At 43.7% G+C, this 26971-nt stretch overlaps 1 protein-coding gene across 2 annotated transcripts in view; it reads left to right on the plus strand.

Moving 5' to 3' along the window:
• The window catches only part of PIGN (phosphatidylinositol glycan anchor biosynthesis class N), a 360977-nt gene that overhangs the window by 225432 nt on the left and 108574 nt on the right, over nt 1-26971 (plus strand). For both annotated transcript variants that reach the window (XM_063450558.1, XM_063450559.1), the window contains one exon: nt 6954-7056. In XM_063450558.1, the coding sequence (XP_063306628.1) occupies nt 6954-7056 (103 nt within the window). The remainder of the gene's footprint in view (nt 1-6953; nt 7057-26971) is intronic.

The following is a 26971-nucleotide window of genomic DNA, read 5'->3' on the forward strand; positions in this document are numbered from 1 at the left end:
GTGCTGTGGAGGGGTGGATGTGACCCTTGCTGGGCGCCTGCTTTTGGGGCTGGTGAGTGGCTTGTGTGGGAGGCTATCTTAGCCGTCGTGGTCTCTCGAGTGTGGGGGCCATGGAATTTGCCTATGCGGTATGGCGTTGTTTCCCGCCCTTGAGCTTGTCGTCGTTCGCAGGGTCTAGTCGCTTGTTTAGTTGCTTGCGGAAGATAACTGTAATGGCGCCGCCTGGTCACTGGACAGACCCATTTGGACACCATTTTCACGGCCAGATGGTAGGCTATTCCGCGGTCGCACAGCAGCACCCAGAAGTTCGCACACAGTCGGTCGAAATCCCCGAGGGGGTTCATGGTCGATTGGGCTAGTGCGCTTCGCTGGGCAGCCATTTTAGTTGCTTTCCACCGACTTGGCGATTACTGTTGCCGTGTTGACTCAGAAGGTCTGTCACCTCTGTGCTTCAATCGTCGCTTTAGGTGCCGGGATATCCCTCTCCGGCGAGGGGGGGCGGGGGGAAACGGATTCCGGGGAGACTTCCAGGTGAGAGGCTGCAGTTCCTCGCTTTATCTGGGTAGGCCTCTGGTAGGCCTCGGGTCTATCCCTGGGTAGGAGCCTCCGTTTACGGTCGGGATGCTTGCCTCTCGGCGCTATAACGCTTGGTTTCCCTTCTCCGGGTCTCCCAGCTTTCGCTGTGGTCAAATTTGCGCTGTATTTGGTGGTTTAAGAGCGAATTTGCACGGAGCTCATGTCCAGTGCGACCGCTCGGCATGGCCGCTTAGCTCCGCCCCCCCAATAGGCTCTTTTTATTACATAAAATATGAAAATACACAACGCGTTTCGCCAAATCACAGGCTTTCTCAAAAGTGTTTACAGATATAAAGACCATCCTGGTTATATACCATTTCAAATAAAATTTTTAACAAAAAATGGTTGTGTGATGTCACAGTCACATGACCAATAGAATTAATGAACTAACTAAAAGTCTAAATAAGGATACAAACATACAGAATCAGTGGAAATGGGAGATGGTAGGTTCCAAGTGCTTGAGATTTATTGGTGGAGAGTAAAAGGCGGATAATACAACCCAAATCGGTGTCTCTCTTTTCCTTTCAAGAATAAGAAGTATACACATGAAGGAGAGAGTAGTGCCTTGTAAAAATCATCAGGTGTGAAAAATATGTAACAAAAGAAGGGAACAGTGTATAATGTTAATTATACATTTACCGTGTATAGAGGTATTAGTCAGCTCTACATTTGTGTGAATGGACTGTATTATCCCAGCCTTAAGAAATGTGGTGCATCTCTTAATTCAATTACACTGGGAAGAAAATATATAAGGATTGTGAGTGATGTCGCGAACATAAAATCTTCCGTTCGCGAACGGCGAACGCGAACTTCCGCAAATGTTCGCGAACGGGCGAACCGCCATATACATCAATGGGCAGGCGAATTTTAAAACCCACAGGGACTCTTTCTGGCCACAATAGTGATGGAAAAGTTGTTTCAAGGGGACTAACACCTGGACTGTGGCATGCCGGAGGGGGATCCATGGCAAAACTCCCATGGAAAATTACATAGTTGATGCAGAGTCTGGTTTTAATCCATAAAGGGCATAAATCACCTAACATTCCTAAATTGTTTGGAATAGCGTGCTTTAAAACATCAGGTATGATGTTGTATCGATCAGGTAGTGTAAGGGTTACGCCCGCTTCACAGTGACAGACCAAACTCCCCGTTTAACGCATCGCAAACAACCGTAAACAATCCATTTGCACAACCGCAAACTCCCCATTTGCACAAGGTTGGATACCAAGCTAGCCATGTCCCGTCCCTTGTCCTCACTGATGTCATTGAAGGTCTCTTCCTCCACCCAGCCACGTACAACACCAAGGCTCCCCGAAAGGTGACAACAAGCCCCTTGGGACGCCTGCTGTGTTTGGTCTTCCACCTCCTCAAAGCCACCTTCCTCCTCTGACTCCTCTTCTTCAGACTCCTCTCTCTGCGTTGCCTCTCTCTGCGTTATTATAAGGTGTGTTAAGTAGTACTATTCCTATCAGTTTAATCCCTGTTACGTCCCCTATCAGGGGACGTGTATATGGTATCGATTTTAGGAACCGGGAGATGGAAAAAGATGCTTGGTCGGTCCTCCTACTTCAAATTTGGGGCACTGTGCGTGCAATCTAATGTGCCACCAGATATGAGTGGTGTGTTAAGTAGTACTATTCTTATCAGTTTAATCCCTGTTACGTCCCCTATCAGGGGATGTGTATATGGCATCGATTTTAGCAACCGGGAGATGGAAAAAGATGCTTGGTTGGTCCTCCTACTTCAAATTTGGGGCACTGCGCGTGTAAACTAATGTGCCACCAGATAGGAGTGGTGTGTTAAGTAGTCCCCCTCATCAGGCCTTTTTTAGTCGAATGCATTGCCCACTGTCAGTCCCTTCGGGATCCATCCCTCATTCATCTTAATAAAGGTGAGGTAATCTAGACTTTTTTGACGTAGGCGACTTCTCTTCTCAGTGACAATACCTCCTGCTGCACTGAAGGTCCTTTCTGAAAGGACACTTGAAGCGGGGCAGGCCAGAAGTTCTATCGCAAATTGGGATAGCTCAGGCCACAGGTCAAGCCAGTAGTCAAGGGGTTCATCGCTCCTCAGAGTGTCGATATCTGCAGTTAAGGCGAGGTAGTCTGCTACCTGTCGGTCGAGTCATTCTCTGAGGGTGGACCCCGAAGGGCTGTGGCGATGCGTAGGACTTAAAAAGCTCTGCATGTCCTCCATCAACAACACGTCTGTAAAGCTGTTGTGCTGTGACATCACCCTCATACGCTGTGTAAATCATACTTTTTAATTGATTTTGGAACTGCTGCATCCTTTCCGACTTGCGGTAATTCATTAACATTTCAGGCACTTTCTGCTTGTACCGGGGGTCTAGTAGCGTGGACACCCAGTACAGGTCGTTCTCCTACAGCCTTTTTATACGAGGGTCCCTCAAGAGGCATGACAGCATGAAAGACCCCATTTGCACAAGGTTGGATGCCGAGCTACTCATGTCCCGTTCCTCGTCCTCAGTGATCTCACTGAAGGTATGTTCTTCCCCCCAGCCACGTACAACACCACGGGTACCAGATAGGTGACAACGAGCACCCTGGGATACCTGTTGTGGTTGGTCTTCCTCCTCCTCCTCAAAGCCACATTCCTCCTCTGACTCCTCTTCCTCACAATCCTCTTCCAGCGTTGCCGCAGGTCCAGCAAGCGATGCTGATAAGGCTGTTTCTGGTGGTGATGGTGACCGCAACTCTTCCTCTTCACGCTCATCTACCGCCTGATCCAGCACTCTTCGCAGGGCACGCTCCAGGAAGAAAACAAATGGTATGATGTCGCTGATGGTGCCTTCGGTGCGACTGACTAGGTTTGTCACCTCCTCAAAAGGACACATGAGCCTACAGGCATTGCGCATGAGCGTCCAGTAACGTGGCAAAAAAATTCCCAGCTCCGCAGAGGCTGTCCTAGCACCCTGGTCATACAAATACTCGTTAACGGCTTTTTCTTGTTGGAGCAGGCGGTCGAACATTAGGAGTGTTGAATTCCAACGTGTCGGGCTGTCGCAAATCAAGCGCCTCACTGGCATGTTTTTTCGCCGCTGGATATCTTAAAAGTGCGCCATGGCCGTGTAGGAACGCCTGAAATGGCCACACACCTTCCTGGCCTGCTTCAGGACGTCCTGTAAGCCTGGGTACTTATGCACAAAGCGTTGTACGATCAGATTACACACATGTGCCATGCACGGCACATGTGTCAACTTGCCCGAATTCTAATTTCTTCCGTTGTCACAAACCACTTTGCCGATCTCCAGTTGGTGCGGAGTCAGCCACTGATCCACCTGTGCGTTTAGGGCGGACAGGAGTGCTGGTCCGGTGTGACTCTCTGCTTTCAGGCAAGTCAACCCCAAGACGGTGTGACACTGCCGTATCCGGGATGTGGAATAGTACCTGGGGAGCTGGGGGGGTGCCGTTGATGTGGAGCAAGACGCAGCAGCACAAGAGGGCTCAGCCGAGGAGGTTATGGAAGAGGATGGAGTAGGAGGAGTAGAGGAGGTGGCAGCAGGACTGCCTGCAAGTCGTGGCGGTGTCACCAACTCCTCTGCAATGCCACGCATTCCTTGCTTGTCAGCCGTCAGCAGGTTTACCGAATGCGCAGTGTAGGTGATATACCTGCCCTGACCATGCTTTGCAGACCAGGTATCAGTGGTCACATGGACCCTTGCCCCAACACTGTGTGCCAGACATGCCATTACTTCCTTTTACACAATCGAGTACAGGTTGTGGATTGCCTTTTGTGCAAAGAAATTTCGGCCGGGTACCTTCCACTGCGGTGTCCCAATAGCTACAAATTTTTGGAACGCCTCAGACTCCACCAGCTTGTATGGTAAAAGCTGTCAGGCTAAGAGTTCAGACAAGCCAGCTGTCAGACACTGGGCAAGGGGGTGACTTTGTGACATTGGCTTCTTACGCTCAAATATGTACTTGACAGACACCTGACTGTGGGCAGATGAGCAGGAACTGCTCAAGGCGAGAGACGGAGTGGCGGATGGTTGAGAGGGGGCAAGGAGGACAGCAGTGGTTGACGTGGATGAAGATGCTGGACCAGGAGGAGGATGGCAGCTTTGAGTTTGTGTGCTGCTTGTACTCATGTGTTGATCCCATAGGCGTTTGTGATGTGCGATCATGTGCCTTCGCAAAGCAGTTATACCTAGGTGGGTGTTGGACTTCCCACGACTCAGTTTCTTTTGGCACAGGTTGCAAATGGCATCGCTGTTGTCAGAGGCAGACACACCAAAAAAATGCCACACTGCTGAGCTCTGCAATGACGGCATTCTGGTGGTGGCAACAGCACGTGTTGATTGGCGTGCTGTCTGGCTGACCCGGGTGCCGATGCATGCTGTCTGACTGTGCCACTAGCTCCTGGCGACGACCTCCCCCTGCTTCCAACTCATCTCCTCCTCTCTGTCTCCCCATCTGATCTTTCCCCCTGTTCTTCTTCTCTTCTAGCGGGCACCCACGTGACATCCACGGACGCATCGTCATCATCAACCGCTTAACTTGTATCTGACAACTCAGCAAAGGAAGCAGCAGCGGGTAGAACATCATCATCATCACACCGTACGTCCATGTGTGTAATGCTGCCTGACTGAGACATATCCCTGTTATCTACATCCTCTGGCAATAATGATTGCGCATCACTCATTTCTACCAAGTGATGTGTAAATAACTCCTCTGACATATCAAGTGAGGCAGCTGTGGTGCTAGTGTTGGTGGTGGCGGCAGGCGGGCGAGTTTTAACTTGAGAGGTGCCCGAAGCTAAGCTGACGGAGGATGCTGCGTCAAGGTTCCGAGCGGAAGCTGTAGAAGATTGGGTGTCCTGTGTTAGCCAGTCAACTATGTCCTCAGAACTTTTCGAGTTCAAGGTACGTGGCCTCTGAACACTGGGCATTATTCTAGGGCCAAAGGGAATCACAGCACCACGACCACTACTGCCCCTGCGGGGTGGCCTGCCTCTGCCTGTCATTTTTTTTTCGATTAGTGGTACTATGCGTGCAAGCTACTGTGACAACAGATATGAGTACACTGTGCACTGGCAGAAGTTGGCAGAGTAGACGCTGTAGGCCTGACACACACGCTTGCAGACAACTAACTGCTATTCAATCTATTACAGTCAAAATTGTATTTTTTGTTTTTTAAATGTACACTACTGTAACACCAGATATGAGTTGCACTGGTGTGACACTGTGCCCTGGCAGGCCCTGAAACACACACGCGTGAAGGAAACTGACTGCTATTATTTCACAGTCAAATTTCTATTTTTTTTTTTTATTGTACACTACTGTTACACCAGATATGAATTGCACTGGTGTGACACTGTGCTCTGGCAGGCCCTGAACCGCACACTTGTGAAGGAAACTTACTGCTATTATATTACAGTCAAAAAAGTTTTTTTTTTTAAATGCAAGCTATTGTGACACCAGATATGAGTGGTGGCACTGGGCAAGTTGGCACAGTATACACTGTGAGCCTGACACACATGCTGGCAGACAGGCAACTGCAATTAGATTACACAGAAGAAAAAATGTTCTAGCCCTAAAAATGGCTTTTTGGGGTGCTGTCCTTACAGCAGAGATCAGATGAGTCCTTCAGGACTGTAGTGGACACTGAATACACTAGCCTAGCTATCAATTTCCCTATTAAATCAGCAGCAGCACACTGTCCCTCCTCTCACTAAGAATGCAGCTTCAGAATGAATCTAAAATGGATGCTGTCCGGGAGGTGGAAGGGTCTGGGAGGGAGGGTCTGCTGCTGATTGGCTGGAATGTGTCTGCTGACTGTGAGGTACAGGGTCAAAGTTTACTCAATGATGACGAATAGGGGGCGGACCGAACATCGCATATGTTCGCCGTCCGTGGCGAACGCGAACAAGCTATGTTCGCCGGGAACTATTTGCCAGCGAACCGTTCGGGACATCACTAATTGTGAGCATGCAGTCCCTTTTACTGTGATATAAATCAAATTCTTCCATTGGCATGTGATCTCATATGCCATGTTGTATTGTAGCATTTTATTAGCCTATTTAAATGTGGGATTTATCATGGAGTGTGCTCATATAAAATATTGTTTATGAAATTGCATGGTATGTATAGATTTGTTTTGAGCCAAGTTGTTATTTTCACAAAGCCACTTCTCTCTTAGCATCTGTACAAAACTGGACCCTATAAATTCAATTGTAATTAACCTCAAGGCCAAAAATTGACAGACAGCCAACCAGCCACTCCCCTGCCTAACCCAGTATATTTTCTACAGTGTGCATGCCATTGTAAATGTAAGATGCATAAACACTTATTTTAAATGTTGTTTCCCTGACCAATTCTGAATAAGTATGTTAATGACGGTGGGGCCCTTGTATTTCAGGTATGAAGCTTTGTTTCCTGTGATTTTGTCATGTTTAATGTTTGTCTGGATATTTATGGAGCAGGAAACACTTGTGAAGAATGGACTTTCTGGCAGAAGGAAGGTAATGAACTTAACCATTAACAGTAGAATTGTTTATTTCTACAACTTTTCAATCAGATATAAGGAACAGGAAAGAACTGATTTAGGGCACGTATGCCACAGTTGTTCTTGACATACTCTAAAAATGTCTATAACAATCTGTATGTTGATTCTTAATGCCTTCTGACCAGGGTGGCAATCTTCCATTTCGATAACTTAGAAGAATCGTTCAGACACACACAGAGATAATCCATATGCAGACTTTATTTGGAGAATGGAATAGACTTTGATCTCCACATCTCAAAATATTTTGGTTCTATGTTAGAGCCTTTCTCAAGGCTGAGAAGTCTACATTTGAATGATCTGTGTGTGTGTCCAGGTGTTTTTTAACACATGGAATTGCTGGAGTTGGCATGTAGACTAAAATTTGAGCACACTAGAAATAATGAGGATAAGATAATTCAGTTTAGATACAAGAAAAAAAATATATATTAAAGGGATGCTATTGGCACCAAAGCAACTTTAGCTTAATTAAGCATTTTGATTTGTAGGCCATGCCCCTGCAGTCTCACTGCTCAATTATCTGCTATTAAGGAGGTACATCACTTGGCAGCTATAGTCACACCTCCCTGTGGGTGACTTGCACAGCCTTCCTGAACACTTCCTGTAAAAATCTCATGTTTAAACTTCCTTTATTGCACAGTCTGTTTAAGCTAGAATATCTTATCACCTATTATGTTAATAGTTTTCTAGACCAAGCATGTCAAACTTGCGGCCCACAATTAATATTTTTTGCGAGCCGCGAGTTTGCCATGCTTACTAAAGCAGAGTAGGCACCTGCTCTCCCCACATTGTGTGTCTGTCAGTGTGTGTGTGTGTGTGTGTCTGTCTGTCAGTGTGTGTTGGTCAGTGTTGCGATGGCCACAGCTGGACAGTGGAGGACTTGGAGGTACATGGAGGAACACAACGCCACGTCACATTCTGACGTGACGTCAACGTGCTCCACCTTCACAGATTTTCAAGGAGTAGCAGGAGGATCTGTTTGGGACAGGATGCGGACAGCGCCATTGGGGGTATACCAGAGACTGGACTCCGGAGTCGCATATTGGCAGCGGCAATGTGAGTGGAGTCTGCTTGTTGGCTAATATTGTTTCCTGTTTTTTTAAACAAGTGCTGAGGATTAGTAGAGGGGGGTGCTGGGATTTAGTATAAAGGGGGGTGCTGGGATTTAGTATAGAGGGGGGTGCTGGGATTTAGTATAGAGTGGGGTGCTGGGATTTAGTATAGAGTGGGGTGCTGGGATTTAGTATAGAGGGGGGTGCTGGGATTTAGTATAGAGGGGGGTGCTGGGATTTAGTATACAGGGGGTGCTGGGATTTAGTATATACAGGGGGTGCTGGGATTTGGTATGGGGGGGGCTGTGAATTAGTACAGAAGGGGGACTGTGAATTGGTACACGGGGTGGGGACTGGGATTTAGTACAGGGGGGGGACTGGGGTTCATTAGAGGGAGATGCTGTTTTTGTTTTTTATACTGTACTTTTCAAAACAGTATAAACAGTCTGGGGAGTATAAACGTAAAACTTGTTTATGTGGCCCATGCTAGCCTTTGAGTTTGACATGCTTGTTCTAGACCATGCAGGAGCCTCCATATGTATAATTAAAGTTCTGTTTTGGAGCAGTAAATAAAAACATATAAAGTAAGTTGACATCTGATTAAAAAATTAAAAATGCTTATGCAGGCTGTGTGAGTCACAGCTAGGGAAGGTGTGGCTAGGGCAGCATGGATAGAAACAGGAGTGATTTAACTCTTAAATGGCAGAGAATTGAGCAGTGAGACTTCAGAGTGATGATCTATACACAAAAACTGCTTTATTAAGCTTAAGTTGTTTTGATGCCTATAGTATCCCCTTACCTCCGAGCTGCCAACAGTACTGTTGCACTATTAGTGTTTATACAATATGCAGTAAAAGGATACAGAAGCATAGAAGCACTGTACTTAATTTTCTTTTGGAGTATATTAAAATATTAGCAGATGGAGTGGTTTGTGAAAGATTGGAAGGAAATCCTACTTCATTTGCCATTGATTAGACTGGTGTTTCCATGTAAGCAGCAAACTATTACACTAATTTCCCCTTCAGAGAATCCAATACACTTGAATACTTTTCCAACAAGAGTATTGGCATCCTGGTCTTTGTTAAAGGTCAGTTTTATTAATGATGAAAAAAAAAAACCTCCCTAAAAGGTGCCTTGACCATATAACACTAATGCAAGTGTGCAGGGCAATGAAGCTTCTGGCATTTACTTTTTGACTGGTAATAAGGATTCAGCCCAGATTACATTTTGTAAAATATTACACAAATTCAAGATGTTTTTCTCTCAAACTTCCCTACATGTTTTATCTATATTTGTATGCATCCTTTTGCATGTGTGTGTTTATTTGAAGGAGTGGAATCGGATTTACTGTGGGTTAATTAGACATCTCAGAGTTGTATAATGTGCAAATACTTGGTTCCTTCAAAATGCCAAGATTTTACACTGCTTGATTGGCAAGCCTTTTATATTGACCTTACCCCCCATCCTCCCAATTCTCAGGAGGAGAGGGTTAAGGTCAATCACATACTTACAAGCCCTTTTTGACATCATGGATTCGGTGAAATAGTCTGATATTTGGAGGAGCAAGTAAAGCTTTCTGTTGAAGCATGGCCTATGGGCATATAAGCTTTGCAGCACATTACATTCACATGCTTATCAGAATTAGTCTTTCATGATTAAAGATGTTATCCATACACAAATGACATCACAAACTATTAACAAACAATAAATAAAATGCAATATGTGTGAAAGATTTCTTATGCTTTCAAATTGTATTGACCATTGGAGTGATATCTAAAATTGCACTCCTTGACTCTGTAGCTTAAACTCTGGCAGATTAACCACGGCTAACAAGAATACAGACTATTTGCTTAAAGGACCACTATAGTGCCAGGAAAACATACTAATTTTCCTGGCACTATAGTGCCCTGAGGGTGCCCCCACCCTCAGGGTCCCCCTCCCGCCCGGCTCTGGAAAGGGGAAAAGGGGTAAAACGTACCTTTTTCTAGCGCTGGGCGGGGAGATCTCTGCCTCCGATCCTCCTCCGTTCCGCCCCGTCGGCTGAATGCGCTCGTGCGGCAAGAGCTGCACGTGCATTCAGACAGTCGCATAGGAAAGCATTTACAATGCTTTCCTATGGACGCTTGCGTGCTCTCACTGTGATTTTCACAGTGAGAATCACGCAAGCGCCTCTAGCGGCTGTCAGTTAGACAGCCACTAGAGGATTTGGGGAAAGGCTTAACCCATTAATAAACATAGCAGTTTCTCTGAAACTGCTATGTTTATAAAAAAAAATGGGTTAACATTAGCTGGACCTGGCACCCAGACCACTTCATTAAGCTGAAGTGGTCTGGGTGCCTAGAGTGGTCCTTTAATGTGTCCTTTTTTTAAAGTCCATTTGATAAGCCACTCTACCACTGACTGAAATCAGCACTGCAGTATCATGGTTAATCATACATTTTATAAAGATTTTTTTTGTCTTAAAAATATATATTGCTTTAGGTAAAATATTAAATCCTTAATTTTTGTTTTTCTGTACAAACTCCCTTTAGAGATCAATTGGCAGCCATAAGATTGTTAGAACAACCAGAGCCCTAAAATGATCTGACACCCTACAACTTGATGGGAAGCAAAATCTGCCTCTCCACCTCTTAACAATAAATATTATGTTTCTCTGTCAGAATCTTGGAACTTGTTGTTAATCAGCTTGTGGACTGGAGTAAATGATATATACATAGCATTTGCAATACACTGTTCTGTTTTCCAGTAGGCGGCACAGTTCTCAGTACTTGCTAAAAGCTGTTTTTGCTTTCCATCTGATTTTCTAAAACTGCATCTGTTGTGGGGACAATAAACCGTTCTCCTCCATTGTTGGCACAACATAGTGTTCATGTAAAACAAGCTGTCTATCGTTGTTGCTCTGCTGGAGCTCAGCCATGCTGACGCATAGGATGCTTTGCTGTAAAATATGGGCTTATCCATGCTATGTTCTACTCCTTGTTCTAAAAGGCCATTACATCTGCCCATTACAGGAATTAAATTGTTCATGAGTCTTTAGGCCAAGAAATGCCATATGCATGCAAACTCATGTTTTTATGACATCTAAATCACCATAATATAGTTTTACCATTCCAAAAAGCTTAAGCAAAAATTACAACATATTTCAGATCGATCACATCAAGTGAAAGCTCAAGCTATATTGCTCACTCTTTCCACAAGCTGTCATCATTTTATTACACTCACACACATCTGCTCATTTACTATATATATATATATATATATATATATATATATATATATATATATAAAACAGATAAATTCCTTGCACTCACGCTTTCCTGTTAAATGCCGGGTGCCAAAGCCTGCTGGCTGATTCACATAGAAAATCCACAATGAAGGCTGCACTCCACTGTCTTCATTAAAATCCAAAACAAGCATGTTCGTTTTTTTGATCCTGAGGAAAGCCCAATGTGGGGCTGAAACGTTGATCATTTTTTAATGTGTACTCAATAAAAGTTTTGGATTTAATGAAGACCGTGGAGTGCAGCCTTCATTGTGGAATATGAATATATATATATATATATATATATATATATATATATATATATATATATATATATATATATATATATATATATATATATATATATATATATATATATATATAAGAAATGCTTGTATCCTTGCACTCAGGCTTAACCACAAATTTCGGGGCCGGGTGCTTCAAAGCCATAGCCAAAAAGTATACATGTAAAGAAACGGCTTGCAGTCACGGACTTGAGATATAGAAGTTTTTCTTTATTCAAAGCGTATCCATAAAATCATCACACCAACGTTTCAGCCCTCGTCCGGGGCTTTCCTCAGGATGAACAGTCAGTTCATCCTGAGGAAAGCCCCGGACGAGGGCTGAAAGTTGGTGTGATGATTTTATGGATACGCTTTGAATAAAGAAAAACTTCTATATCTCAAGTCCGTGACTGCAAGCCGTTTCTTTACATGTGTGTGTGTATATATATATATATATATATATATATAAAATTGTAGAGATGATAGCACTCTCAGGACTCCAATATAAGATTTAACTTTTAATAGCTTACAGGATAAAAAATCGACATTTCAGTCTGCTATGCACAGACTTTCATCAGGACTAATATATACAGTACAAATACACACTTATATACAAATAGGAGAACAAGCAATTAACTTACCCACCACCGGAATTAACTCCCACTCCCTGTCTGTCCGGTCCGAAAAAACGCGCGGATTCTGCCTTGGGTCACGTGTGCGTACGTGACGTCGGCGTCATTACCACGTCACGTGATCGGCCGGGCTGCAGCCTAATTGGGAGGGTGTTGCTATGCGACCACTGTGTCCATAGCAACTAAAAACAAACAACAACATTGCTGGAAAGACTTTAAACGTTATATGTCTAACGGGCATACCCCAGATAATCTGCACTGGCGAAAAGGGTAGTATATCTACAGACTTTAACAAGATATGTACATTAAAGCCCAAATGTGCAGGCAAAGCATGTATAACCATGTAATCAAAACCCCAACACGAAACAGGCATCTAAATCTAAATAGAGGGAAAATAAAAGGCCAACAGAATAATAACAACTAAAGCATAATTATCCTGATTAGACATAGAAAGCACATATCATGAGTACTGCCTATGTAAATTACCGCTAAATAGATAGCATCAATTTTCTCCCAACGACACCCCTCAGTGTTTACATAAACCTATTTCAGTACACTACTCAGGGAGAGAGCCCCTTACAAAATCGGGGATAGCTCCTAAGTGTAGAACCACTAGTCAGGGATGATGGGTGAGCGCCTATCCCCCTGGGTGGGCACAACCTCCCATACTATTAACGCTGTATAGGCAAGATAAACAAAATAAACAAAATAACTACTAGAATAAAAACCTATAGGGCATACACGGGACTATACCGAGTGCATACAAATTATGTACACTTACAATCCAACACCCTCCTTTAAAACAGGGAAGGTAAGCATATCAGGTTGTAGGGAAATGCTATTTCACACACAGTACTATGTACAGAAATACCAGGGAAGCGGTGCATACCCCATAGTGAGGGGGAGTTAGGGTGTCTGCCTATCCCCCAGGGTGGGCATCGCCATCCCCACTCTACCTCCACAGGGTAAGAAGGTGCACAAAAAATACCAAGAGAGATAAATGATAAATGTAGATAATGAAACCAAATGATATCCCAGGCGCCAAAGTGGAAAGCCCGGATAGTCCAGGGCTCCCCCACTTCCATGGCACAGGTCCCATGGACAAAAAAGCCTAAGGTATCAAGTTGGTCTAATACGATGTAACGGACCCTCAACATAACCTACATGTCACCACATGCTGAGTAATAGAGATGGTGCCATAACCCGTAGGGTGGGCACCAGCCTCCCACAACAGACAGTATCAGGGTGAGTATATTCAAAAAAAGGTTATATCATAAAAAGGCAGACAGTGAATACTTCTCATTCAACCCATTAGGGTGGACAGTTTGAAGAGTCCTGATCCAATATAGTTCCCTCTGCAGGAGCATCTTCTTGCGGTCACCACCCCTTCTAGGCATAGGAACGTGATCGATGGCCATCAGTTTCATAGATGGGAGAGTATGGCCTAATTCGAGGAAATGTTTGGCAACCGGTAGATCGGACTTCTTATCCCTATATGCCGTCCTGATGCTCGATCTGTGATTACGTATCCTTTCTCTAAAGGGTAGATCGGTCTTTCCGATGTAAGTCAACCCACACGGACACATTAACCTATAGACCACAAAATCACTGGTGCACGTCAGACGGTGCTGTATTCGATAGCTGATACCCGTGTGTGGATGGGTAAATGTTTTCCCAGGGATCATGTGCCCACAGGTTACACAACCCAGGCAACGATAGCATCCCAGGTTCTGCGACATTTTATCTTTCAAATAGCAGTGTGTGGGGTCAGTCTTCACTAATAGATCCTTCAGGTTTTTATTTCTTTTATAGCAGATCATTGGTGGTTGTTTGAAAATGTCTGGTAGAGTAGTATCATTCTTTAGTATTCTCCAGTTGTCACAGATGATTTCCCTGAATTTTGATGATGATGTGGTATAAGTAGTGGGGAAGACCAATCTCTTGGGCTGTGCTGTGGACAGTGAGGGATCCACAGTTGTGAGGCACCTATTGAGTGCTTTGTGTAGCACATAACTGCTGTATCCCCGCTCCTGAAACTTGTTCCACATACCCTTAAGTTGTTCTTGAGCATTATTGAAATCAGAGTTGTTACGCAGTACCCGGAGAAATTGTGAATATGGCAATGAATGTTTTAATGCTGTCGGGTGGAAGCTGTTGGCCTGTAGTAGCGTGTTGCGATCTGTGGGTTTGGAGTACAGTGTATAGATTAGGCTGGAGTCCATGCGCGTTATTCTGACATCCAGGAAATCTACTGTAGATTCATCCACCACCGCTGTAAGTTCTATATTGGGCGTGCATAGGTTAATCTGTGCAATCATCCGTTCCACTCCTATTACATCCCCCCTGACTAGCATAAAGATGTCGTCAATATACCGGACATATAATAGGATGCGTTCTTTATATGGTTCCAAGATGTAGTTGGTCTCAAACTTGAACATATAGCCATTTGCATACATGGGTGCCATCGCAGCACCCATGGATGTACCTGCAATCTGTCTATACCACTCAGATTCAAATCTGAAATAGTTTTGAGACAGCACGATGTCTAATATTTCCAATGTGAATTCTATTGGAGGACCACTGTAGTGTGCGGATACTGCTAGAATTGATCTCATTGCTTCAATCCCTTCTTGGTGCGGTATTACTGTGTATAAACTCTTTACGTCACAAGTCACTAGGACTATAGGTCCAGAGGGTAACTTCATGTCAGACAATCGCTTGATGAAGCTTGGAGTGTCTTTAATACACGTCGGAAGATGTTCTATGGTCTCCTTGAATAAGTGGTCCAACCACTTTGCCAATGGTTCCAATACGCCCCCTATTGCAGACACAATGGGGCGTCCAGGGGATATCTCTTTATTCTTATGCACTTTGGGCAGTGTATATAACACTGGGGTTCTGGGTGCTGTTGATTGCAGGTACGTGAATAGTTCCATGGAGATGTAATTAGAGTGTAGGCCTCGCACCAGACAGGTTTCAATCAAACGGATAACCTGTTCTGTGGGGTCTTTTTGCAGCTTCAAATAGGTAGATTGATCTGAGAGTTGTCCCAAAATTTCGGAGCGGTAGTCAGAATAGTTTTGAATGACAATACCGCCCCCCTTGTCGGCTGGTCTGATGACGATGTTCTTGTCACTAGCCAGTGACTTAATAATGGCTCGATCCTTCTGTGTACAATTGGAGTGGTGTGGACCACTTTCTTTCAGATGGTCAGATGACTCTTTTTGCACCGAGCGTAGAAATGTTTTGATAGAAGCCTGATTAGGCATGGGATCAAAGGTACTCCTTTTCTTGAATTGAGCAGACGAAGTAGAGCAGTCAATAGATTTAGACTTAAAGAAATCCTTAAGTCTTAGGGAGCGACCAAAGTGACGCAGTTCCTCTCCGGGTACTGCGTAACAACTCTGATTTCAATAATGCTCAAGAACAACTTAAGGGTATGTGGAACAAGTTTCAGGAGCGGGGATACAGCAGTTATGTGCTACACAAAGCACTCAATAGGTGCCTCACAACTGTGGATCCCTCACTGTCCACAGCACAGCCCAAGAGATTGGTCTTCCCCACTACTTATACCACATCATCATCAAAATTCAGGGAAATCATCTGTGACAACTGGAGAATACTAAAGAATGATACTACTCTACCGGACATTTTCAAACAACCACCAATGATCTGCTATAAAAGAAATAAAAACCTGAAGGATCTATTAGTGAAGACTGACCCCACACACTGCTATTTGAAAGATAAAATGTCGCAGAACCTGGGATGCTATCGTTGCCTGGGTTGTGTAACCTGTGGGCACATGATCCCTGGGAAAACATTTACCCATCCACACACGGGTATCAGCTATCGAATACAGCACCGTCTGACGTGCACCAGTGATTTTGTGGTCTATAGGTTAATGTGTCCGTGTGGGTTGACTTACATCGGAAAGACCGATCTACCCTTTAGAGAAAGGATACGTAATCACAGATCGAGCATCAGGACGGCATATAGGGATAAGAAGTCCGATCTACCGGTTGCCAAACATTTCCTCGAATTAGGCCATACTCTCCCATCTATGAAACTGATGGCCATCGATCACGTTCCTATGCCTAGAAGGGGTGGTGACCGCAAGAAGATGCTCCTGCAGAGGGAACTATATTGGATCAGGACTCTTCAAACTGTCCACCCTAATGGGTTGAATGAGAAGTATTCACTGTCTGCCTTTTTATGATATAACCTTTTTTTGAATATACTCACCCTGATACTGTCTGTTGTGGGAGGCTGGTGCCCACCCTACGGGTTATGGCACCATCTCTATTACTCAGCATGTGGTGACATGTAGGTTATGTTGAGGGTCCGTTACATCGTATTAGACCAACTTGATACCTTAGGCTTTTTTGTCCATGGGACCTGTGCCATGGAAGTGGGGGAGCCCTGGGCTATCCGGGCTTTCCACTTTGGCGCCTGGGATATCATTTGGTTTCATTATCTAAATTTATCATTTATCTCTCTTGGTATTTTTTGTGCACCTTCTTACCCTGTGGAGGTAGAGTGGGGATGGCGATGCCCACCCTGGGGGATAGGCAGACACCCTAACTCCCCCTCACTATGGGGTATGCACCGCTTCCCTGGTATTTCTGTACATAGTACTGTGTGTGAAATAGCATTTCCCTACAACCTGATATGCTTACCTTCCCTGTTTTAAAGGAGGGTGTTGATTGTAAGTGTACATAATTTGTATGCACTCGGTATAGTCCCGTGTATGCCCTATAGGTTTTTATTCTAGTAGTTATTTTGTTTATTTTGTTTATCTTGCCTATACGGCGTTAATAGTATGGGAGGTTGTGCCCACCCAGGGGGATAGGCGCTCACCCATCATCCCTGACTAGTGGTTCTACACTTAGGAGCTATCCCCGATTTTGTAAGGGGCTCTCTCCCTGAGTAGTGTACTGAAATAGGTTTATGTAAACACTGAGGGGTGTCGTTGGGAGAAAATTGATGCTATCTATTTAGCGGTAATTTACATAGGCAGTACTCATGATATGTGCTTTCTATGTCTAATCAGGATAATTATGCTTTAGTTGTTATTATTCTGTTGGCCTTTTATTTTCCCTCTATTTAGATTTAGATGCCTGTTTCGTGTTGGGGTTTTGATTACATGGTTATACATGCTTTGCCTGCACATTTGGGCTTTAATGTACATATCTTGTTAAAGTCTGTAGATATACTACCCTTTTCGCCAGTGCAGATTATCTGGGGTATGCCCGTTAGACATATAACGTTTAAAGTCTTTCCAGCAATGTTGTTGTTTGTTTTTAGTTGCTATGGACACAGTGGTCGCATAGCAACACCCTCCCAATTAGGCTGCAGCCCGGCCGATCACGTGACGTGGTAATGACGCCGACGTCACGTACGCACACGTGACCCAAGGCAGAATCCGCGCGTTTTTTCGGACCGGACAGACAGGGAGTGGGAGTTAATTCCGGTGGTGGGTAAGTTAATTGCTTGTTCTCTTATTTGTATATAAGTGTGTATTTGTACTGTATATATTAGTCCTGATGAAAGTCTGTGCATAGCAGACTGAAACGTCGATTTTTTATCCTGTAAGCTATTAAAAGTTAAATCTTATATTGGAGTCCTGAGAGTGCTATCATCTCTACAATTTTCTACATTTTTGCTTGACAAGCACCAGGCAAGTAACTTTTATTTCATGGAGTGCAAGATTACTTTCCATTTATATATATATATATATATATATATATATATATATATATATATATATATATATATATATATATTTGTGTACGGGATTATGGAAGGGGCGCACATTAAAGTGTGTGTAGTTTAATAAATAAGAGTCGGTTGAGGTGTGCCGAAACCGACGTGAGGTTAGGCCTGTAAATAGAGGGCCCACCCAGATATAATGATATATGAAGAGGGTGTGGTGGGAGGGAATTTCCGAAATCGTCGAAGACCGGTAAGTAAGGGGTTTGCTGGGTTTAAATAGGCTTAAAATCCCTCCCACAATTTCAGGCATACGCCTTCTATATATATTATGCATTCCCACACATACGTTCATTTAAATAATGTTGCAATAAATCATTTTTTATATTTTATATTAAAGGACCACAATGTAGGACGTACAAATAAAAGTATTAAAATAACAACAGAAACAATTTTTTGACCAAGATTATTATAGTGAATATGTTTCCTAGAACAGGCCGTAATAGCCGATTTCACAGCTACTTCCCAGGTGACAGCGATGATGTCTCTGGGTGCATTCGCTGGGGTGGTCGGTGCCTTTCCTAATCCTGAAAGCTGTCACAATATGCGCCGAGTCTTCTGCGCCTCTCACCTCCATTACCCGTGTCACCTTGTGGGCGAAGTTCAGAAGGGCCTCTGGGCCTACTGTTTCATGCGCTCCGCAGATCCTGATATTTTTCTGGCTGTGTCTTGCCTCGAGTGTTGCCACTGTGCGGTAGAGGCTTTGGACCTGTTGGGTGAGGGCTTCCACATGGGAGCGGGTGTCTGTCAGGCGCCGCTTGTGTGTTTCCTCTCTGGATTCCACTTTCCCAATCCGCTGCCGCAGCCTGCCGATCTCGGCCTGTACTCCCACCAGATCTTCCTCCTATACCTCTCTCAGGTCCTGGAGAAGTTTTTTTTATGTCCCCCTTTGTAGAGGGAGATGCGTCTGAGTCTGCCCTTATGAACACTCCACTGGTGGCCTAAGGCGACCTCTCTTTGTCCATGGAGTCACTTGAGCCATGCTGCCTCCCTGGTGCCATATTTTTTCGGGCCTGTGGTTGGTCAAAGGACAGTCGGATGTCTGTGGGATTTACACCCTCTGGGCTAACATTTTATGTTATGTTTGCACCCCATCGCTCTCTGGAGAGTATCAGGAATAGTGAAGGTTCTCTTTTTTTTTGTTTATGTGACAGATTCCCTGTCCCTGAATTATTGTTCTACATTGACTGGTCCGGTATACAAACATCATCGAACAGTTTGAACAATTTGGTTCGTATACCGAACCATATACCGAATGGACAGACCACCCAGAACAGTCATGTGCCGCTCATTAACCTACCTGACCTCTTTCGCAAACCGCAATTACCAACATTCCAAGTGGTCGACTGGGTGGCCGCCGTTCGTGTGGACGAACATGAAGCGGCAGCCATCTTGGTTTCGCGAACGCATACAGCGGTGTTTGGTCGTTGAGTGTATGGAATTAAAATCGGGCACTCAATGGCGCGAACAGCGCTGGGACCTCCAACCACATGTGTGTTCGGTTTTATTCGACTAACTAGAGTGGCTTTCAGTAGAAACAAACTCCCGCACGAGGGGCACACGACCAACTCATATACGAACTGTTACTTTCGTTATTTTATTGTGTTTTGTACTCCCGAAAGAAACCGACCGCTAAGCCTGAATTTATGGAACTCTTTTACTTAGGCGCCTCGTGTACGTTTGGTCTAAACTATACTCCAGTGGCGTTTCGGGTGCATTTGTGGGATCTGAGTGCTTTCTGGATATGTTGGGCGCTCAGATCCAGGCTACCCGGGGATATAGGACTTGAGGGGGTACCTACTTGTTAAGCGTGTTTTGGGGTGTTCCATTAAAACAGTTCATCTTTACCCTCAACACAGAGCCTCGTCTTGTGATTGTAGGGAACAGCTATACCTGCTTTATTACCGCTTGGATTACTGCTTGGGAATACTACAGCATTACTCACACTAAGGGGGAAAGGACATCTCTGGCGGCGCTAACCCCTCTCCTCATGGGGTGGTTGCCACAGTTCACCTTGTGGCAATAAGGCCTCTTTTCCAGTGTATTGAACCGGAGCACAACATATGCATGTCTGCTCAGTGTCTCAGCTAGCCCCCCCCCTTTTGAGTAAATAATATACATTTTCTCCCTGATCACTCCCCCTACCACAATATAGACCCTCACACACACTACATCAGTTCACACACCCTGCACCCCCTCACACATACCCAGCACCTCTTAACACACAGCATCCCTCACACACATACTGTGCACCCCCCCATACACATACCGTACACCCCCTTACACACCCTGCATCCCATACATACCCTGCACCCCTTCACGCACACACACTGCACATCTCATACATACTGCATCCTCTGGCACATACCCAGCACCACTCACACACACACACAGCACCCGTCCTACACATGCGATCCACCCCCTTAAAGCACTTACCGTGCACCCCCTCACACATACCCTGCATCCCTTCACACACACAGCACCCCTTACATACACACACAGCATCCCTCACACACACCCTGCAGCCCCGACCCCCACCCCCTCATAGACTGAACCCCTTACAGACACACTTTATCCCTCACACATAGCATTGGTTTTTATTTCTGGCTTTTGCTGGTCCGCAAAATATTTCTCCTATTTTTGCAAGGCTGCGGGTTTTAAAAGTTTGCAGAACACTGGTATAAATTACATAGTGACACAATTGAGAGTATTATGTAAATAAACCTACATTTACTAACTTCACACCTGTATTAATTTGTCATGCTACTGCATTAAAAGCCTACACTCACAGCTATACCAGTGCACTCTGTTGTATACTTAATTGTTGATGCATTAAAGTATCACAAATATGTTCTATCTCTCTCGGCATTGCAGTGGAATCTGGGCTAACAATGGAATGGTTTCAAAAATAGACCCGGGGTTTCTCAGGACCCTGATTTGGACTCTTGCCCCTGTCAGCCATCCCTAGCAACTCTATTGTCTTGGATTATGAAAAAGATGTGCTCTGTGTTATTTCTGTTCTCTACGTGTAATTGTTAAGAAAATTATTTAGTTTCAAGTAATGCAAACACATAGAAACTGCATCCAAATTAATTGCAGTATTAAAAAAAAAAAAAAAAGGCAAATTTAAAGAAACATTATAGTGCTTGGAATACAACACTGTAGTGTCCCTCTTTCACCCCTCCCCATTCATTGCGCTCCCACCCCAGTAAATTAAAGGGTTAAAAATCCTTTAAACATTCAGCTTATTCGAGCGCCGAAAACCCTTGGTGCTGCCTTCGTCTCTCCCTCCCCGGCACCAAGGATAAACCTAATGCTTTGCTGAGGGAGATTTGAAGACAATGGAAAGCGTGAGGATGTGTACAGCATTTTCACGAAGTTAAAATCTGTGAAAATCAAGGAAGCACCACTGGTAGACAGCCACTAGAGGCAGTCTTAACCCTGCAATATCAGCTTTGCAGTTTCTGTGAATCTACAGTGTTTTCAGCTACAAGGTTAAGGGAACAGGGGCACTGCACTCAGATCACTTCCATGAGATAAAGTGATCTGGGTGTCTATAATGTTCCTTAATGTGCATATTCTCACATGGATGTGCTCTAAATCCTTTGAAGTTCAGTGCCGTAGGGGAATTTGTTTACCATCATCTTTTTTTTTTATTGTGTATGCAGAACCTCTTTACCAGATCAAATATATGTAAATCAGTTGGTACAACTGAAATCAATTGGGTTCATTATTAATAACTTTTACAAGTCTCCCTACTATTATTAGTTTCCTGTTTGCTACTAATTTAGTGGATATCAGTTTATTCCATATTTTCCAAGAGATTGAAAAACACACATGTATAATGATTCTTACAGGGCTATATATCTACGTCTCATATATTTTTCATGTAATGTTGATCAAAACAAAGACACTATACTTTCCAGCACAAAAGATTGAACTGGATGTGTCCATATTTGCGACATCATTTTAGTTTTTGGGATTTTTTTTTATGTGCACACAACTTAAAAACACTTTGTTTAATTAATAGAATTGTATGTGCAGCCAGGGATAGGCCATTGAAAGGAATCACGCAACTCTACTCTCTATTGCTCACAACCACACCACGCGCACCACCGCGATATCAGTCCCGTTGGGAACAAGCTACAGGCCAAACAATAACAGACCAACACTGGGAAAAGATCCACGTGCTGACGCACCAAGGCACACTCAGCTCAAAAATCCAGGAACTTAACTACAAAATCATGGTCAACTGGTACAAGACCCCAGCGAAACTACATCGCATGAACCGAGAAATCCCTGACATCTGCTGGAGATGCGGAGCCGAGGGAGGGACAGACATCCACATATGGTGGTCGTGCCCTATAATCCAGCAGTACTGGAAACAAATCCACACAAAAAGCATCACAGACCCGGACCTGCTGTTCCAGCCCCTGCCGATGCTACTCCACCACCCCACACGCCCTATCGCTACATACAAACGATCCCTAACCAAACACTTACTCAACGCAGCGAAATCCCTCATCCCTACCAAATGGCGCGCAACTGAGCCACCGACTGTGGAGCAATGGATGGACCGAGTGGAGGATATATACAGTATGGAGTCCCTCTCGGCATCACTACACGGCACGGGAGACAAATGTGCTGTTACCTGGTACCCTTGGTGCACCTACATAGCCCAGAGACGACCCACAGCGACCAGGGACGCAAACCACCAGGCAGCATAGTTCTAGGATACACTAGACCTGACCCGCAGAGCTCTCACAGGATATAGGCACTTTCAGTCCCCCACCCCTCTCTCCCCCCCCCCACTGCCCCTTCTTTCTTTTTTCTCTCTTCTTCCCCTCTCCCTCTCCCTCTTCCCCCCCTTTCCCTTTCTCCTGCCTCCAAGCCAGACCCTTGATCCCCTTCCCTTTCCCCCAGTCAGGAGATCGGGGGCACGACGGCGGTGAACAGGGGACGGGGGTGTGTGGAGAACCCATGGCCCAAATGGGCCGACCTACGGGGGGCATGGGAGGAGGGGAGCATACCAGAGGAGGACGTCCGCAGGAGCTTAGCCCCCGGGATTGGAAATACAGCCAGACCCAACGGATAGGGCAGACGGACTCCACACACCAGGTAGCCCGACCAACCCCAACATGCACACCAACAAACAAGAACAGACCTAGGGGCTTGGTTGCTGGTTTGCCCCACCCAGCACCATCATGACTACGGTTCCCCATGACTGCAACACACCAAGACCACTAGATTGGTCCATTATTCGGGGAAACACCATCCCAACCTGACGAAATGGAGCGTATTCTCTCCACGACCCTGACCTGACCCCCAATCTACACCGACCAAACACTCCTCAAGCATAAACGTTGCTTACACCTATGCTTAATTGAGGGAAGACATGAAACAAGGATAGCGCTTCACCAGGAAGGCAGCCCACAATTAAAAGACCTCTCAAAGAGGGGTTCTGCTGTAGTATAGGCTACACAGGGTCACAAGTTACTAGTTTCCCACACTCTCTAACCCAGTTGGTCGATGAGACCCTTGAGACGAGATGTATGGTATATACCCACAACTGATCTGTAAAACCCTGACTGTTCCCCCTTTCTCTTTCTGTACCCCATACACTCTATTATCTCAATAAAAAACAATGATTGGTAAAAAAAAAAAAAAAAAAGAATTGTAATCCGATATTACATGACCATAATACTAAGATACGTTTTTTAACTTTCTTAGTAAAGGGGCTAAGTCCTGAGATCTCAATCATTTCCAGGATCACAAAAGACCTTGGGGGTTTGAGAGCCATACATTTTAAACAATCTTACCAATAATCAGATTTAATATTCTTATTCGGTTACTATCGGCATCAGAACACCTATTGGGTATGTCAGAAAGTATAATTTTTAATTCAGTCGAGAATTGTCTCTTCTAAAGCTAAGTAACCTCCATTCATATTTTACCCATTTAAATTCAAAGGGAGCTATATTGGACTGTTATCTTTACAAATTAATAAGAACACATTTTGAATGTTGAAATGCTTCTGCTTTTAAGCAACACAAAATGACATGTATAAAATATATAAAATTGACTGAATTGCAACAATTTCCAAATATAATTAGGATGGTTAACAAATGGTTGACTTGTTTTGAGGAGCAGATTATTTGGATGAACTGCATATATTATTGGATGACAGAGTATGGTATAGTGGACACAATGTTCATCCAACTATTCAGTGTATTAGTGAATTGAAAGCATTGATTGATGGTGCTTGGCTAGATGGAGTTGTAACTAGAAACTAGATTTAAAAAAAAAAAAAAATATTATTTCTTTATTTCATTAACTCTTATTGTTTTCCCCTTCAAAGTGCATAGATTTTTACTAACCCATTTTATTCATAGCTATCATTCATTGCATAGCACATAAAACCATTGATTGCATTATTTACTCACAGAAACACTTTCCAAAGTAATTTACATTACATTTAACAATTTTTTGACCGAGTACATTAATGTGAAGATTATCATGGATAGGTTTAGACAATCCAACCACTTTTCGGCCCAAAGTTTATCTAGCTTAATGCACACAAATTTTAATTTTGGCTCTGGTCCTTTTTCCTTTGCCTCTCAGTAAGGTTATCATCATGGTCAAGTTTTTTAAGGAATTCATTAAATAACGTGAATGCAAGGTGATTTGATCCCCAGTCACGCTGTTTAATACCCCTGTTTTCTAACCACTAGATAGGAAACCTGAATCGCAGTTACAGTTCTGTTAATGAATGGTCAGTAAAATCGTATCCTTATACTTCAAGTTGGTTACAACAGCCCTCAGGGAAATATATACTTAAAAGAATTGTAGAACTCACAATAGTTTCAATGGTCAGGGAGGGGATTTACATGCCAGGCACTCCCTGCCCTTCTTTCACCTCACCCTTCCCCCCCAAAAAAATCTAATCATATGCAACGATGAATTGACATGACATTCTCTAAATATGTAGTGAGCGTATGCAACTGTTGACTCACATGCAGGTTTAAAGATGTTAGAAGTGGTTAGAGTAAATGGGTTTTTAAGGTTAGAATGGGGTTAATATTAGAGTTAGATTACATAGGGTTTAAAATGATAGCCTGAGAGGAGTTATAACTGTGGTATAAGAGGGGTCTGGGGATTTAGGGTTAAAGTGAGGTTACATTTAGTTAGGCTAGAGTTGAGATAGAGTTCATTTTAGTAATGGGATACATGTGGTGTTTACATTTCAGGAGTTATAACGAGGACAAATGTTTTTCTTCATGCTTAGATTTTGAGTGCTATAACTTGGGACTAAGAAAAGTATTTGTTTTGAAGTGTTCAGATTTAAGGTTAGGAAAAGGTGTGTTTTGGGCATGAGTAGTTTGAAGTTTTATTTGGAAAGGATTCAACCCATTATGTCTTCTGTAGTCCAGTCACACCCCTATGATTGATAACCAGTAGCTTATTGCTACAGAAACTGTTATACAGTGTGCATCACTCAATGCTGTTCCTGCATCTCCTGCAAGGCATTTTTATGTGAGAGACTTTTAGTGGACTTATGGGAAGAATCCCTTCCACTTCCTGTATAGACACAGACGCTGGAGGAGTAGAGACTGCAAAGAGTTGTACACCCTCTATTACTTTTCCTGCAGCAGTTCTATCAAGCATAGGAGTAGACTAATTGAACTAAAGAGAACACTGGCCATGTCTCCTAGTGCTTATTTCTCTCCACCAGCTCACTTTAGTTTTAGGAATATACATTACATTAGGCGTCAGGTGGATTTAAATAATTAAGAAACTAACAGTGTCACACACAAAACAGAGATGAGGCAGGTAAGGAAGGAGTATCAAGGCTCTCTAAGTGCTCATTAAGGGACTCAGAGAGGTACATTAATGTGCACTTAAAGGTCCGTGGGATAGGGGCCGCAATACTTACCTTAGCACTGACAATCCATGTTACGCCACTGTGCCAGGTCCCAAATTTGTATTGTTTATGTATATTTTTCTATTAATAAGAATTACTAAGGTACTAGCACGATATTTTGCATACCACAATACAAAAATAAAGTGGCTCGATCCTCAGTTTCCTACAGAGCACCGCAATTATGGAATAACCTCAGGGACACAGTCAAATCTTAATTCAATCTAAATTCTTTTAAGAAATCTATGGCATTATATCTCAGCACAGAATGCACCTGTCATGGTTGAATATATTTATTACCTGTTATGTATTAAATTTATATATATATGTATTTTTGTAATATTTATTTATTTATTCAATATTTTACCAGGAAAGATACATTGAGATTTATCTCGTTTTCAAGTATGTCCTGGGTCCACAAAACATTGTATTGATACATTAGGGTAGAATAAAATACAAAAACAATATTAATACACAATACAAAATTTAACATAGAACAGGTAGGAAACATATAATCAACCATAACATGGTATGTAGAGAGGGATCTCTTAAAGGACTTTAGGCTTTGGGAAGATTTTAAAGTGTGCGGGAGGTCGTTCCACAATTGCAGTGCTCTGTAGGAGAAGGAGGATCGGCCGCTTTCTTTTTGTATTGAGGTAGACTAAATAAAGTGCTGGTACTGGATCAGAGGTTATAGGAGGTGGGAACAGCCAAGGAGAGCATTCTGCTCAGGTAGGGTGGGATTTGCTTGCATAGATTACTGTGTTCTCTGTGTACATTTGAGGATTTGCAGACATTAGGCAGATCATTTATAAATAATGTAAATAGTAGGGGGTCGAGAATGGAATCTTGGGGAACACCACACGTGACTGGGAGAGGGAAGGAGTCACTGTCAGAAATGGACACATATTGCGAGCAGTCCGATACATATGATCGAAACCAGGTTAGCGGACAGTC

The sequence above is a fragment of the Pelobates fuscus genome, chromosome 4 (assembly GCF_036172605.1).
Source record: "Pelobates fuscus isolate aPelFus1 chromosome 4, aPelFus1.pri, whole genome shotgun sequence".
Taxonomy (NCBI): Eukaryota; Metazoa; Chordata; class Amphibia; order Anura; family Pelobatidae; genus Pelobates; species Pelobates fuscus.